This window comes from Panulirus ornatus, chromosome 7 (assembly GCF_036320965.1).
Source record: "Panulirus ornatus isolate Po-2019 chromosome 7, ASM3632096v1, whole genome shotgun sequence".
NCBI classification, from domain to species: domain Eukaryota; kingdom Metazoa; phylum Arthropoda; class Malacostraca; order Decapoda; family Palinuridae; genus Panulirus; species Panulirus ornatus.
The window spans coordinates 31,482,984-31,500,261 of NC_092230.1; the positions used below are offsets into that span (position 1 = coordinate 31,482,984).

At 41.3% G+C, this 17,278-nt stretch overlaps 1 protein-coding gene across 2 annotated transcripts in view; it reads left to right on the forward strand.

The window, feature by feature from the left end:
• Nucleotides 1–17,278, forward strand: part of LOC139749501 (ataxin-3-like) — a 156,545-nt gene that overhangs the window by 126,700 nt on the left and 12,567 nt on the right. For both annotated transcript variants that reach the window (XM_071663431.1, XM_071663434.1), the window contains one exon: nucleotides 7,793–7,948. In XM_071663431.1, the coding sequence (XP_071519532.1) occupies nucleotides 7,793–7,948 (156 nt within the window). The remainder of the gene's footprint in view (nucleotides 1–7,792; nucleotides 7,949–17,278) is intronic.

The window sequence follows — 17,278 nt, forward strand, 5'->3', positions numbered from 1 at the left end:
ACTGCTTCATCTTTACTTTGAATTTAATATCATTATACTCTTTAGACATCCCTTTAACAGAATTAGTGTATTGGAGAAGATAAGACAGAGAGAACTACTCTTACCATTTTAACTATGACCAATACTGCTAATGATATTTTTATGTTCAGTTGATATGATTTGATGAGTTTTCTTACTTTGCTTATTTATATGTGTAACATTTGTGCGATGAATTTTTAGTGTCTGTTTATTATACATAATTGTAGTATTAATTTTGTTTAGTTTTAGCATATCAGGTAACAAGTATGATAGTGTACAGAAATGAGGAGTAATGTATGTTACAAGTGGTGAAGTGAGAGATAGAGTGAGAGGATAAATGAAATTACTTTTTGTTTGGATTTGCTCGACTTTCAGGCTGCATGAAAAATCATTAAACGAAAAAAGGCTGTGTATGATTGGATAAGGCTTAAGACACTGTGAGTAGGGAAAAATTATATTTGGGAAGGAAATGTTAAATGGAAAGGAAAGTGGCTGAAGGCACTTCATGGCTTGTATGAAGAGAGAATGAAATGCATCAGAAGTTGTACAACAGTGGATTGAATGACAAGGTGAAGGTTAAGGGAAGGGTTAGTCATGGATGTGTCAAGTTTCTTTACCTAGGAACACAGACTTAATACTGTTGACAGACCTTTTATAGTGGTCTTATGAGTTGAGCTCATGACCAGAGATATGGTCATAGGAACTAGCATGGCAAGAAGCTCAAAAATGAGGTATGTGTTTAAAGTCAGATGAGTATAGATTGTGTTGTGTGTGAAACTCTGGGGCTAGCCAAAGGTTGCATTGGGACCAAGCCCAGTTGAGCTAGGGGTTTGTCTCAAGGTGAAGCCTTTGCTGCCACAGAGGAGAATCACACAGCTAGGTTAGGTTTGGGTAAGTGCCAATTTTAGAATAAGATATTGCTGGGGTGGTTGATGGTCATCTTCCTGTAAATTACTTTCATCCTGCATATCAAGCTGCAAAGCTATTGCTAAGATCCACATTTCCAGTTGCTTCCATCTCAACAACTCATGGACATTAATATGGATATCATTCCCCTACCGGAGAAGTGCCAAATCACAGTTGTTTGAAAATGAAAGTAAGACCAACAAGACCTTAGGCTTCTTTACCATCTTCTTTTGTCAGATGATGTTAAATGAACCTTTTGACATTGCAGGGATGCACAATTCATCCATCCACTTCCATTTGTTGAAAACAGAGATAATAATGTCTTGGAAGTCTTAAAAGGTTTGCTTAGCATTAACCTATTTTTCTAAAACCATGTTGTTTCTCACATAGGGAATGTCTTTTTTTAAAGTAATCATCCATTTGCATTCTTATCACCTTTTCCAGCATTTTGGCTCTTTTCCAAGTCTCAGTTACAAATAAAGTAATCAAAAGCAGTAATAATCACCCTCAAAGGGACTATGGTCTATTGTTGTTTGAATTCCATGGTATTCCTTTTGTATGATTATCAAAGTAATAAGTATTGCTTTATATACTCTAACATTGATATTATTATTATTCAGCCAACAGTGACATAGTATATGAAACCTATAGTGTTTTTCCATTGCTATTTATATTGAATATTTTTTATCCTATCAGGATGAAGTTGTTTTAATTTTTTTTTTTTATTATTATTATACTTTGTCGCTGTCTCCCGCGTTTGCGAGGTAGCGCAAGGAAACAGACGAAAGAAATGGCCCAACCCCCCCCATACACATGTATATATATACGTCCACACACGCAAATATACATACCTACACAGCTTTCCATGGCTTACCCCAGACGCTTCACATGCCTTGATTCAATCCACTGACAGCACATCAACCCCGGTATACCACCTCGCTCCAATTCACTCTATTCCTTGCCCTCCTTTCACCCTCCTGCATGTTCAGGCCCCGATCACACAAAATCTTTTTCACTCCATCTTTTCACCTCCAATTTGGTCTCCCTCTTCTCCTTGTTCCCTCCACCTCCGACACATATATCCTCTTGGTCAATCTTTCCTCACTCATCCTCTCCATGTGCCCAAACCACTTCAAAACACCCTCTTCTGCTCTCTCAACCACGCTCTTTTTATTTCCACACATCTCTCTCACCCTTACGTTACTCACTCGATCAAACCACCTCACACCACACATTGTCCTCAAACATCTCATTTCCAGCACATCCATCCTCCTGCGCACAACTCTATCCATAGCCCACGCCTCGCAACCATACAACATTGTTGGAACCACTATTCCTTCAAACATACCCATTTTTGCTTTCCGAGATAATGTTCTCGACTTCCACACATTCTTCAAGGCCCCCAGAATTTTCGCCCCCTCCCCCACCCTATGATCCACTTCCGCTTCCATGGTTCCATCTGCTGCCAGATCCACTCCCAGATATCTAAAACACTTCACTTCCTCCAGTTTTTCTCCATTCAAACTCACCTCCCAATTGACTTGACCCTCAACCCTACTGTACCTAATAACCTTGCTCTTATTCACATTTACTCTTAACTTTCTTCTTCCACACACTTTACCAAACTCAGTCACCAGCTTCTGCAGTTTCTCACATGAATCAGCCACCAGCGCTGTATCATCAGCGAACAACAACTGACTCACTTCCCAAGCTCTCTCATCCCCAACAGACTTCATACTTGCCCCTCTTTCCAAAACTCTTGCATTTACCTCCCTAACAACCCCATCCATAAACAAATTAAACAACCATGGAGACATGACACACCCCTGCCGCAAACCTACATTCACTGAGAAGGTAGGTTTGCAGCAGGGTTTTAATTTTTATCATTACAAAATGAATTTTTGTAAAGTTTATAGGAAATGATGCAATAAACAACCTGAGAAATAAAACTTGCTTTAAATTTCTCACAAATCCTTGTATTTCATTAGCATGAATTATTTACTATATGTTATTTTTCATATGTATATATATGTATGTGTGTGTGTGTGTATATGTGCGTATGTGTGTGTATGTGTGTGTATGTGTATATGTATATATATGTGTATATTATCCCTGGGGATAGGGGTGAAAGAATACTTCCCACGTATTCCTCGCTTGTCGTAGAAAGCGACTAGAGGGGACGGGAGCGGGGGGCCAGAAATCCTCCCCTCCTTGTATTAACTTTCTAAAATGGGAAACAGAAGAAGGAGTCACGCGGGGAGTGCTCATCCTCCTCGAAGGCTTAGAGTGGGGTGCCTAAATGTGTGTGGTTGTAACCAAGATGTGAAAAAAGGAGAGATAGGTAGTATGTTTGAGGAAAGGAACCTGGATGTTTTGGCTCTGAGTGAAACGAAGCTCAAGGGTAAAGGGGAAGAGTGGTTTGGGAATGTCTGGGGAGTAAAGTCAGGGGTTAGTGAGAGGACAAGAGCAAGGGAAGGAGTAGCAATACTCCTGAAACAGGAGTTGTGGGAGTATGTGATAGAATGTAAGAAAGTAAATTCTCGATTAATATGGGTAAAACTGAAAGTTGATGGAGAGAGGTGGGTGATTATTGGTGCATATGCACCTGGGCATGAGAAGAAAGATCATGAGAGGCAAGTGTTTTGGGAGCAGCTGAATGAGTGTGTTAGTGGTTTTGATGCACGAGACCGGGTTATAGTGATGGGTGATTTGAATGCAAAGGTGAGTAATGTGGCAGTTGAGGGAATAATTGGTATACATGGGGTGTTCAGTGTTGTAAATGGAAATGGTGAAGAGCTTGTAGATTTATGTGCTGAAAAAGGACTGATGATTGGGAATACCTGGTTTAAAAAGCGACATATACATAAGTATACTTATGTAAGTAGGAGAGATGGCCAGAGAGCGTTATTGGATTACGTGTTAATTGACAGGCGTGCGAAAGAGAGACTTTTGGATGTTAATGTGCTGAGAGGTGCAACTGGAGGGATGTCTGATCATTATCTTGTGGAGGCTAAGGTGAAGATTTGTATGGGTTTTCAGAAAAGAAGAGTGAATGTTGGGGTGAAGAGGGTGGTGAGAGTAAGTGAGCTTGGGAAGGAGACCTGTGTGAGGAAGTACCAGGAGAGACTGAGTACAGAATGGAAAAAGGTGAGAACAATGGAAGTAAGGGGAGTGGGGGAGGAATGGGATGTATTTAGGGAATCAGTGATGGATTGCGCAAAAGATGCTTGTGGCATGAGAAGAGTGGGAGGTGGGTTGATTAGAAAGGGTAGTGAGTGGTGGGATGAAGAAGTAAGAGTATTAGTGAAAGAGAAGAGAGAGGCATTTGGACGATTTTTGCAGGGAAAAAATGCAATTGAGTGGGAGATGTATAAAAGAAAGAGACAGGAGGTCAAGAGAAAGGTGCAAGAGGTGAAAAAAAGGGCAAATGAGAGTTGGGGTGAGAGAGTATCATTAAATTTTAGGGAGAACAAAAAGATGTTCTGGAAGGAGGTAAATAAAGTGCGTAAGACAAGGGAGCAAATGGGAACTTCAGTGAAGGGCGCAAATGGGGAGGTGATAACAAGTAGTGGTGATGTGAGAAGGAGATGGAGTGAGTATTTTGAAGGTTTGTTGAATGTGTTTGATGATAGAGTGGCAGATATAGGGTGTTTTGGTCGAGGTGGTGTGCAAAGTGAGAGGGTTAGGGAAAATGATTTGGTAAACAGAGAAGAGGTAGTGAAAGCTTTGCGGAAGATGAAAGCCGGCAAGGCAGCAGGTTTGGATGGTATTGCAGTGGAATTTATTAAAAAAGGGGGTGACTGTATTGTTGACTGGTTGGTAAGGTTATTTAATGTATGTATGACTCATGGTGAGGTGCCTGAGGATTGGCGGAATGCGTGCATAGTGCCATTGTACAAAGGCAAAGGGGATAAGAGTGAGTGCTCAAATTACAGAGGTATAAGTTTGTTGAGTATTCCTGGTAAATTATAGGGGAGGGTATTGATTGAGAGGGTGAAGGCATGTACAGAGCATCAGATTGGGGAAGAGCAGTGTGGTTTCAGAAGTGGTAGAGGATGTGTGGATCAGGTGTTTGCTTTGAAGAATGTATGTGAGAAATACTTAGAAAAGCAAATAGATTTGTATGTAGCATTTATGGATCTGGAGAAGGCATATGATAGAGTTGATAGAGATGCTCTGTGGAAGGTATTAAGAATATATGGTGTGGGAGGAAAGTTGTTAGAAGCAGTGAAAAGTTTTTATCGAGGATGTAAGGTATGTGTACGTGTAGGAAGAGAGGAAAGTGATTGGTTCTCAGTGAATGTAGGTTTGTGGCAGGGGTGTGTGATGTCTCCATGGTTGTTTAATTTGTTTATGGATGGGGTTGTTAGGGAGGTAAATGCAAGAGTTTTGGAAAGAGGGGCAAGTATGAAGTCTGTTGGTGATGAGAGAGCTTGGGAAGTGAGTCAGATGTTGTTTGCTGATGATACAGCGCTGGTGGCTGATTCATGTGAGAAACTGCAGAAGCTGGTGACTGAGTTTGGTAAAGTGTGTGGAAGAAGAAAGTTAAGAGTAAATGTGAATAAGAGCAAGGTTATTAGGTACAGTAGGGTTGAGGGTCAAGTCAATTGGGAGGTGAGTTTGAATGGAGAAAAACTGGAGGAAGTGAAGTGTTTTAGATATCTGGGAGTGGATCTGGCAGCGGATGGAACCATGGAAGCGGAAGTGGATCATAGGGTGGGGGAGGGGGCGAAAATTCTGGGGGCCTTGAAGAATGTGTGGAAGTCGAGAACATTATCTCGGAAAGCAAAAATGGGTATGTTTGAAGGAATAGTGGTTCCAACAATGTTGTATGGTTGCGAGGCGTGGGCTATGGATAGAGTTGTGCGCAGGAGGATGGATGTGCTGGAAATGAGATGTTTGAGGACAATGTGTGGTGTGAGGTGGTTTGATCGAGTGAGTAACGTAAGGGTAAGAGAGATGTGTGGAAATAAAAAGAGCGTGGTTGAGAGAGCAGAAGAGGGTGTTTTGAAGTGGTTTGGGCACATGGAGAGAATGAGTGAGGAAAGATTGACCAAGAGGATTTATGTGTCGGAGGTGGAGGGAACGAGGAGAAGAGGGAGACCAAATTGGAGGTGGAAAGATGGAGTGAAAAAGATTTTGTGTGATTGGGGCCTGAACATGCAGGAGGGTGAAAGGATGGCAAGGAATAGAGTGAATTGGAGCGATGTGGTATACCGGGGTTGACGTGCTGTCAGTGGATTGAATCAAGGCATGTGAAGCGTCTGGGGTAAACCATGGAAAGCTGTGTAGGTATGTATATTTGCGTGTGTGGACGTATGTATATACATGTGTATGGGGGGGGGTTGGGCCATTTCTTTCGTCTGTTTCCTTGCGCTACCTCGCAAATGCGGGAGACAGCGACAAAGTATAATAAAATAAAATAGATATAAAATATGTTATTTTTTCTTGTTTGAATAGGCTCTTTTTCTATCTGTATTACTGACTTTCTTAGTTGTGACCATATTACTTAGAGGAAAATTTGTCTTGAGTTTCGAAGTTTTCACTGTCATTGTGTGTCTTAGTCAAAATACAAATAGCAGAGTGATAACAAGGACAATTAATCAAATATTTTGACAGGAAAAAGACATTATATATGGGGGAGGGGGGTTTAAAAGGTGGGAATTATTAATGGGATGGGAATTAATGGGATGGGAATCAGAATTAGGGTCCTAGTTGTGGGCCAGACTAGGACAGGACATTTGACTGGTCATGGTGCTTGATGGACATGAGGGAAACCCTTCCCTCCCATATTTTCTGAAACTGGTGTCAAAAAAACAAATGTGCATGAATGAAACCACACTCATTGGGCATGTGCACTATGAGGTTAGGATGTTCTTCAGTGAATTGTTGTATGGAATTCAGTAAAAATCTGATAACTAGGAGGACACAGAATTCCTAGGGTTTTAGGATTAAGGGAGTTTGACATGTTATTTTTCTATGTATTTTTACCACAGGTGAGGCTTACACACTGGTTAATGTTGGGCTCATTTTGTAGCAGGTGATGAAAAGAGTTAATGCATATCATGCTTTTACATACAATCACAGGATACTTGACAATGATAGGAGTGCCATTCTTGTGAAGGAAAGATAAAAAAGGAGTGGAGAAGTGAAAAACAGAATAATTCATACGTCTCATACCACGTTTTCTTACTACTGTTACAAGACTGATCATTGTATATGTTTTGATTAAATCTTTATAATTTCATAACAGATTTATATACTTTGGTTCAGTTTGTTACTCATGCTTGGAAATACAACTGACTTTGGAATTTCTTGTTGCATTTTGCAAGTTAGTTTGATAAACTTGAGTTTTGAATTATTTCGGACTATTGCCAAAACTATCCCATGGACCATAAGGGCAGCTTCAGCTTATCTTAAGGATGCTTGTTCCAGTCCATTAAGCTTTTGTGAGATTACTAATTTTTCCTTTAGATGTTTTCATGTGCTTCTTAGCCTGCTTGATTTTTCTGACTCATAACGAATACTAATTTTTTGATTGGAGGGTTTTCTTTCAGTTTTGTGGCTAAATAAGAGTTGAAATGATAGAAATATGCTCCTTACCCACCTCACATTTAGTTGTGATGTTCACTCTCGAAACATTGAATAAAAGATGACATCGTTGGTTTGTTCATGACCAAAATAAAGATAGGCAGACTTTTGGTTTAAAACATTTAGCTCTTTTAAGTTCTGTCTGAAATTCTAACCTTGGATATTACTTTGGAAGGAGCATAGTGTAAGTCATTATAACCATGTTCACCAATACAGAGCTAAGTATGTTTCTCATCAGAACTCTGTTGTTAGATATCATGGAAGTTTCTCATTGCAGATGAAGACCTGAAAAGAGCCCTTCAGCTAAGCCTATCTAGTAAGACAAAACAAGCTTTAACAGAGGGCCAGGTTGCTGAAGGGTCATCTAGTGAGGAGGAACACCTACAAAAGGCCTTGAGCATGAGTCTTGATGAACAAAATTCAGAAGATGCAGGTATGAGAATTTCTTATTGTGTACATAAGAATTTGTTGATGTGCTGTCAGTGGATTGAACCAGGGCATGTGAAGCATTTGGGGTAAACCATGGAAAGTTTTGTGGGGCCTGGATGTGGAAACGGAGCTGTAGTTTCAATGCGTTACACAAGACAGCTAGAGAGTGAGTGTGAATGAATGTGGCTTTTTTTTTTTTGTCTTTTCCTAGCGCTACCTTGCAGGGGGGATGCTATTTCATGTGTGGCAGGGTGCTGATGGGAATGGATGAAGGCAGTGAGTATAAATATGTACATGTGTGTATATGTATATGTCTGTGTATGTATATGTTGAAATGTATAGGTATGTATATGTGCATGTGAGGGCATTTATGTATATACATGTGTATGTGGGTGGGTTGGGCTATTCTTTCACCTGTTTCTTGTTTCTTTGCACTACCTTACTAACACAGGAGATGGCAATTAAGTATAATAAAAAAATCATACAAGAATTTCAATTATTTAGATGATAATTTGAACTGTTACTGATTCTGAATATTTACAAATGGTTTGGCAATATTTCAAGAACCTCATGTAAAATATTGAAAATACACCCTTTTAAAATCCAGAAACTCACAGAATTAGTGGTTCAGCACATTCATATTACTTTTTTTTTTTCTTTCTTTTTTTTGCCGCTGTCTCCCGCGTTTGTGAGGTAGCGCAAGGAAACAGACAAAAGAAATGGCCCAACCCACCCCCATACACGTGTATATACATACGTCCACACACGCAAATATACATACCTACACAGCTTTCCATGGTTTACCCCAGACGCTTCACATGCCCTGATTCAATCCACTGACAGCACGTCAACCCCAGTATACCACATTGATCCAATTCACTCTATTCCTTGCCCTCCTTTCACCCTCCTGCATGTTCAGGCCCCGATCACACAAAATCTTTTTCACTCCATCTTTCCACCTAAAATTTGGTCTCCCACTTCTCCTCGTTCCCTCCACCTCCGACACATATATCCTCTTGGTCAGTCTTTCCTCCCTCATTCTCTCCATGTGCCCAAACCATTTCAAAACACCCTCTTCTGCTCTCTCAACCATGCTCTTTTTATTTCCACACATCTCTCTTACCCTTACGTTACTTAATCAAACCACCTCACACCACACATTGTCCTCAAACATCTCATTTCCAGCACATCCATCCTCCTGCGCACAACTCTATCCATAGCCCACACCTTGCAACCATACAACATTGTTGGAACCACTATTCCTTCAAACATACCCATTTTTGCTTTCCGAGATAATGTTCTCAGTTTCCACACATTCTTCAAGGCTCCCAGAATTTTCGCCCCCTCCCCCACCCTATAATCCACCTCCGCTTCCATGGTCCCATCCACTGCCAGATCCACTCCCAGATATCTAAAACACTTTACTTCCTCCAGTTTTTCTCCATTCAAACTTACCTCCCAACTGACTTGACCCTCAACCCTACTGTACCTAATAACCTTGCTCTTATTCACATTTACTCATATTACTATACCGCCATATTACAGCATGAGTTAGACTGTAATTTTTTCATGCTATATTGCTTTGCCTGACGATTGGCAGAATGCTTGCATAGTGCCATTGTACAAAGGCAAAGGGGATAAGAGTGAGTGCTCAAATTACAGAGGTATAAGTTTGTTGAGTATTCCTGGTAAATTGTATGGGAGGGTATTGATTGAGAGGGTGAAGGCATGTACAGAGCATCAGATTGGGGAAGAGCAGTGTGGTTTCAGAAGTGGTAGAGGATGTGTGGATCAGGTGTTTGCTTTGAAGAATGTATGTGAAAAATACTTAGAAAAGTAAATGGATTTGTATGTAGCATTTATGGATCTGGAGAAGGCATATGATAGAGTTGATAGAGATGCTCTGAGGAAGGTATTAAGAATATATGGTCTGGGAGGCAAGTTGTTAGAAGCAGTGAAAAGTTTTTATCGAGGATGTAAGGCATGTGTACGTGTAGGAAGAGAGGAAAGTGATTGGTTCTCAGTGAATGTAGGTTTGCGGCAGGGGTGTGTGATGTCTCCATGGTTGTTTAATTTGTTTATGGATGGGGTTGTTAGGGAGGTGAATGCAAGAGTTTTGGAAAGAGGGGCAAGTATGCAGTCTGTTGTGGATGAGAGAGCTTGGGAAGTGAGTCAGTTGTTGTTCGCTGATGATACAGCGCTGGTGGCTGATTCATGTGAGAAACTGCAGAAGCTGGTGACTGAGTTTGGTAAAGTGTGTGAAAGTAGAAACTTAAGAGTAAATGTGAATAAGAGCAAGGTTATTTGGTACAGTAGGGTAGAGGGCCAAGTCAATTGGGAGGTAAGTTTGAATGGAGAAAAACTGGAGGAAGTAAAGTGTTTTAGATATCTGGGAGTGGATCTGGCAGCGGATGGAACCATGGAAGCGGAGGTGAATCATAGGGTGGGGGAGGGGACGAAAATTCTGGGAGCCTTGAAGAATGTGTGGAAGTCAAGAACATTATCTCGGAAAGCAAAAATGGGTATGTTTGAAGGAATAGTGGTTCCAACAATGTTGTATGGTTGCAAGGCGTGGGCTATGGATAGAGTTGTGCGGAGGAGGGTGGATGTGCTGGAAATGAGATGTTTGAGGACGGTGTGTGGTGTGAGGTGGTTTGATCGAGTAAGTAATGTAAGGGTAAGAGAGATGTGTGGAAATAAAAAGAGCGTGGTTGAGAGAGCAGAAGAGGGTGTTTTGAAATGGTTTGGTCACATGGAGAGAATGAGTGAGGAAAGATTGACCAAGAGGATATATGTGTCAGAGGTGGAGGGAACGAGAAGTGGAAGACCAAATTGGAGGTGGAAAGATGGAGTGAAAAAGATTTTGAGTGATCAGGGCCTGAACATGCAGGAGGGTGAAAGGCATGCAAGGAATAGAGTGAAATGGAATGATGTGGTATACCGGGGTCGACGTGCTGTCAATGGATGGAACCAGGGCATGTGAAGCGTCTGGAGTAAACCATGGAAAGTTCTGTGGGGCCTGGATGTGGAAAGGGAGCTGTGGTTTCGGTGCATTATTACACGACAGCTAGAGACTGAGTGTGAACGAATGGGGCCTTTGTTGTCTTTTCTTAGTGCTACCTCACACACATGAGGGGGGAGGGGGTTGTTATTCCATGTGTGGCGGGGTGGCGATGGGGATAATTAAAGGCAGACAGTATGAATTATGTACATGTGTATATATGTATATGTCTGTGTGTGTATATATATGTGTACATTGAGATGTATAAGTATGTATATTTGCGTGTGTGGATGTGTATGTATATACATGTGTATGTGGGTGGGTTGGGCCATTCTTTCGTCTTTTTCCTTGCGCTACCTCGCTAACGCGGGAGACAGCGACAAAGCAAAATAAAAAATAAAATAAATAAATATTGCTTTGCCTATCTTTGCAAGGTAACACCAGGAACAAACAAAGAACCTTATTGGCACAGATCATATGTAACATAATAAAACCAAAACCTACCATTCACAGCCAAGTCCTTTGGACAGTTTCATATACTGAGAGTCCTCAACTTACGAATGGGGTATACTCCTGGACCCTGTATATTGTTCGTAAGTTGAAAAATATAAATTTTCTTTTATACCTGTTCACCGTTTCTCACATTAACAAGGTAGCGTCAAGAACAGAAAATGAGAGGCTCCATTTACTGACATCCATTCCCTAGCTGTCATCTGCAGTACACTGAAACCTCAGCTAGGCACCACAGACCTTTCTGTGGTTTCTCCTGACCACTGCATGTGGCCTGGATCAGTCCATGTACACTTTTTTTTCTTGATTGCCTTTTCCTGCATTAGTGAGGTAGTGCCAGGAACAGACGAAGAAAGGCCACATCGGCTCACATCCTTTTTCTACCTTACCACATCATTCCAGTTCACTTTATCCCATGCACGCCTTTCACCTTCCTGCATGTACAGGCCTCGATTGTTCAAATCTTTTTCACTTACTCTTTCCATCTCCAATTTGATGTCCCTTTTCATGTTTCCTCTGCTACTGACACATATATCCTCTTTGTCAACCTTTCCTCACTCATTCTTTCCATATATCCATACCATTTCAGCACATTTTCTACTCTCTCAACCACATACCTTGTTCTTACCACACCTCTTTCATACTCTTCTATTACTTATGCAATCAAACCACCTCATACCATATATTGTCCTCAAACATTTCATTTCCAACACATCTGCCCCTCTCCACATAGACTTACCTATAGCCCATGCCTCATCCATATAATATTGTTGGGACTACCATGCCTTCAAACATACCCATTTTTACCCACACAGATAATGTTCTCTTTTTCCACATTCTTCAGTGCTCCCAGATCCTTCGCTACCTCCCCACCCTGTGACTTGCTTTTGCTCCCATAGTTCCATTCGCTGCCATGTCCACTCCCAGATATCAGAAACACTTAATTTCCTCCAGTTTATCTCCATTCAAACTCACACCCCAACTAATTTGTCCTTCAACCCTGATGAACATAATAACCTTGCTTTTATTCACATTCACTCTTAACTTTCTTCTTACTTATACTCTTTTAAACTCAGTCAACAACTTCTTCAGTTTATCACTTGAATCTGCCACCAGTGCTGTATCATCAGCAAACAGCTGACACTTCCTAGGCCCTCTCATACCTCATGGACTGCATGCTCACCCATCTCTCCAAGACTCTCGCATTTACCTCCATCACCACCCTATCCATAAACAAATTGAACTTGAACAACCATGGTGAAGCCACACACACCTGCCGCAGAAGAACCTTCAGTCGGAATCATTCACTCTCCTAAATTCCTACTAGTACACATGCCATACACTCTACATAAAAACTTTTCACTGCTAGCAGCTTTCCCCCCACATCATATATTTCTAATTCCTTCCACAAAGCATCTCTTATCAACCCTATTATGTCTTCTCAAGGTCCATGAATGCTACGTACATATTCATCTGATTTTAAAATATTTCTCACATTCCTTAAGGCAAATGCATGATCTACACTTCCTCTACTACTGAAACCACATTACTCCTCCCCAATCTGATGCTTTGTACATGCCTTGACTCTCACAGTCGGTACCCTTAAATACAACTTAACAAGTATACTCAACAAATATATACCGCTGTAGTTTGAACACTCACATTTATCCCCCTTGCCTTTATACAGTGACATTGTATATGTATTCTGCCAGTCCATACCATGATCCATACTTGCATTGAAAATCCTTACCAGCCGATTACCATCACAATAACCCCCCTTTCTTTATAAAGTCAAATGCGATACCATTCACTCCAGCTGGCTTGCCGCTTTTCACCTTATACCAGGCTTTCACCACCTCTTCTTTCTTCACCAGCCCACTCTTCATGATTATCTCACTTTGCATACCATCCTGACCAGAAAACCCTATATCTAAATTTAACAGTCCTTCAAAATACTTACTTCATCTCCTTCTAAGTTATCACTTCACTTTTTGCCCCTTCACTGGTTCCCATTTTTCTCTCATCTTTTGCATGTTATTTACCTCCTTTCACAACATCTTATTCTCCTTAAAGATTTCTGATACTTGTTCCCCCAACTCTCATTTGCCTTCTTTTTCAACCCCTTCACTGACCTCTTGACCTGCTGCTGCTTTCTCTGATACATCTCCCACTCATTTGCACTTCTTCCAGTAAGTACCTCCCAAATGCCTCTCTTTTCATTTTCACTTGCAAATTTACTTCTTCATACCACCACTCTCTACCTTTTCTAATCTACCCACCTCCCACCTTTCACATGGCTCATGCATCTCTTGCACATGCCATCACTGCATTCCTAAATATCCCTCATTCCTCACTCTTTCTCATCACTTCAGATAGTCTCACTTTTTGCCATTCTACACTTAATCTCTCCTGGTATTTCTTCACATGTCTTTTTTCTAAGCTCACTTACTCTTTCTGCTCTCTTCTCACCAACATTGTTTCCTCTTTTTCATAAACCTTGATTATCTTACTATTCGCCATTTCCCGCGTTAGTGAGGTAGCGTTAAGAACAGAGGACTGAGCCTTTGAGGGAATGTCCTCACTTGGCTCCCTTCTCTGTTCCTTCTTTTGGAAAATTAAAAATAAGAGGAGAGGACTTCCAGCTCCAACTCCCTTCCCTTTTAGTCGCCTTCTACAACATGCAGGGAATACGTGGGAAGTATGCTTTCTCCCCTATCCCCAGTGATAAACCAAAAATGGGTATGTTTGAAGGAATAGTGGTTCCAACAATGTTATATGGTTACGAGGCGTGGGCTATAGATAGGGTTGTGCGGAGGAGGGTGGATATGTTGGAAATGAGATGTATGTAAGTAGGAGGCATGGCGCCTGAGAGCGTCATTGGATTATGTGTTAATTGATAGGCGTGTGAAAGAGAGACTTTTGGATGTTAATGTGCTGAGAGGTGCAACTAGAGGGATGTCTGATCATTATCTTGTGGAGGCGAAGGTGAAGGTTTGTAGAGGTTTTCAGAAAAGAAGAGAGACTGTTGGGGTGAAGAGAGTGGTGAGAGTAAGTGAGCTTGGGAAAGGAGACTTGTGTGAGGAAGTACCAGGAGAGACTGAGTACAGAATGGAAAAAGGTGAGAACAAAGGATGTAAGGGGAGTGGGGGAGGAATGGGATGTATTTAGGGAAGCAGTGATGGCTTCTGCAAAATTTGCTTGTGGCATGAGAAGCATGGGAGGTGGGCAGATTAGAAAGGGTAGTGAGTGGTGGGATGAAGAAGTAAGATTTTTAGTGAAGGAGAAAAGAGAGGCATTTGGATGATTTTTGTGGGGAAATAATGCAAATGACTGGGAGATGTATAAAAGAAAGAGGTAGGAGGTCAAGAGAGAGATGCAAGAGGCAAAAAAGAGGGCAAATGAGAGTTGGGGTGAGAGAGTATCATTAAATTTTAGGGAGAATAAAAAGATGTTTCGGAAGGAGGTAAATAAAGTGTGTAAGACAAGGGAACAAATGGGAACATCACTGAAGGGGGGCTAATGGGAAGGTGATAACAAGTAGTGGTGATATGAGAAGGAGATGGAGTAAGTATTTTGAAGGTTTGTTGAATGTGTTTGATAATAGAGTGGTTGATATAGGGTGTTTTGGTTGAGGTGGTGTGAAACGTGAGAGGGTTAGGGAGAATGATTTGGTAAACAGAGAAGAGGTAGTAAAAGCTTTACGGAAGATGAAAGCCGGCAAGGCAGCGGGTTTGGATGGTATTGCAGTGGAATTTATTAAAAAGGGGTGACTATTGTTGACTGGTGGGTAAGATTATTTAATGCATGTATGACTCATTGTGAGGTGCCTGAGGACTGGCGGAATGCTTGCATAGTGCCATTTTACAAAGGCAAAGGGGATAAGAGTGAGTGCTCAAATTACAAAGGTATAAGTTTGTTCATTATTCCTGGGAAATGATATGGGAGGGTATTGATTGAGAGGGTGAAGGCATGTACAGAGCATCAGATTGGGGAAGAGCAGTGTGGTTTCAGAAGTGGTAAAGGATGTGTGGATCAGGTGTTTGCTTTGAAAAATGTATGTGAGAAATACTTAGAAAAGCAAATGGATTTGTATGTAGCATTTATGGATCTGGAGAAATCATACGATAGAGTTGATAGAGATGCTCTGTGGAAGGTAGTAAGAATATATGGTAAGGGAGGTAAGTTGTTAGAAGCAGTGAAAAAAGAGAGGTAAATGATTGGTTCTCAGTGAGTGTTGGTTTGCGGCAGGGCTGCGTAATGTCTCCTTGGTTGTTTAATTTGTTTATGGATGGGGTTGTGAGGGAGGTGAATGCAAGAGTTTTGGAAAGAGGGGCAAGTATGCAGTCTGTTGTGGATGAGAGAGCCTGGGAAGTGAGTCAGTTGTTGTTCGCTGATGATACAGTGCTGGTGGCTGATTCGTATGAGAAACTGCAGAAGCTGGTGACTGAGTTTGGTAAAGTGTGTGAAAGAAGAAAGCTGAGAGTAAATGTGAATAAGAGCAAGGTTATTAGGTACAGTAGGGTAGAGGGACAAGTAAATTGGGAGGTAAGGTTGAATGGAGAAAAACTGGAGGAAGTGAAGTGTTTTAGATATCTGGGAGTGGATTTGGCAGCGGATGGAACCATGGAAGCGGAAATGAATCATAGGATGGGGGAGGGAGCGAAAATTCTTGGAGCGTTGAAAAATGTGTGGAAGTCGAGAACGTTATCATGGAAAGCAAAAATGGGTATATTTGAAGGAATAGTGGTTCCAACAATGTTATATGGTTGCGAGGCATGGGCTATAGATAGAGTTGTGCGGAAAAGGGTGGATGTGCTGGAAATGAGATGTTTGAGGACAGTATGTGGTGTGAGGTGGTTTGATTAAGTAATGAAAGGGTAAGAGAGATGTGTGGTAGTAAAAAGAGTGTGGTTGAGAGAGGAGAAGAGGGTGTTTCAAAATGGTTTGGTCACATGGAGAGAATGAGTGAGGAAAGATTGACCAAGAGGATATATGTGTCAGAGGTGGAGGGAACGAGAAGTAGGAGACCAAATTGGAGGTGGAAAGATAGAGTGAAAAAGATTTTGAGTGTTCGGGGCCTGATCATGCAGGAGGGTGAAAGGCGTGCAAGGAATAGATTGAATTGGAATGATGTGGTATACCAGGGTCGACGTGCTGTCAGTGGATTGAACCAGGGCATGTGAAGCGTCTGGGGTGAACCATGGAAATTTTTGTGGGCCTGGATGTGGAAAGGGAGCTGTGGTTTTGGTGCATTATACATGACAGCTGGAGACTTAGTGTGAACGAATGTGGCCTTTGTTGTCTTTTCCTAGCACTACCTCGCTCACGTGCGGGGGGAGGGGGGTTTTCATTTCATGTGTGGTGGGGTGGCAATGGGAATGAATAAGGGCAGACAGTATGAATTATGTACATGTGTATATGTCTGTGTGTGTATATATATGTATATGTTGAGATGTATAGGTATGTATATTTGCGTGTGTGGACGTGTATGTATATACATATGTATGTGGGTGGGTTTGGCCATTCTTTCGTCTGTTTTCTTGCGCTAACTCGCTAACGCGGGAGACAGCGACAAAGCAAAATAAAAAATAAAATAAATAAATATTGCTTTGCCTATCTTTGCAAGGTAACACCAGGAACAAACAAAGAACCTTATTGGCACAGATCATATGTAACATAATAAAACCAAAACCTACCATTCACAGCCAAGTCCTTTGGACAGTTTCATATACTGAGAGTCCTCAACTTACGAATGGGGTATACTCCTGGACCCTGTATATTGTTCGTAAGTTGAAAAATATAAATTTTCTTTTATACCTGTTC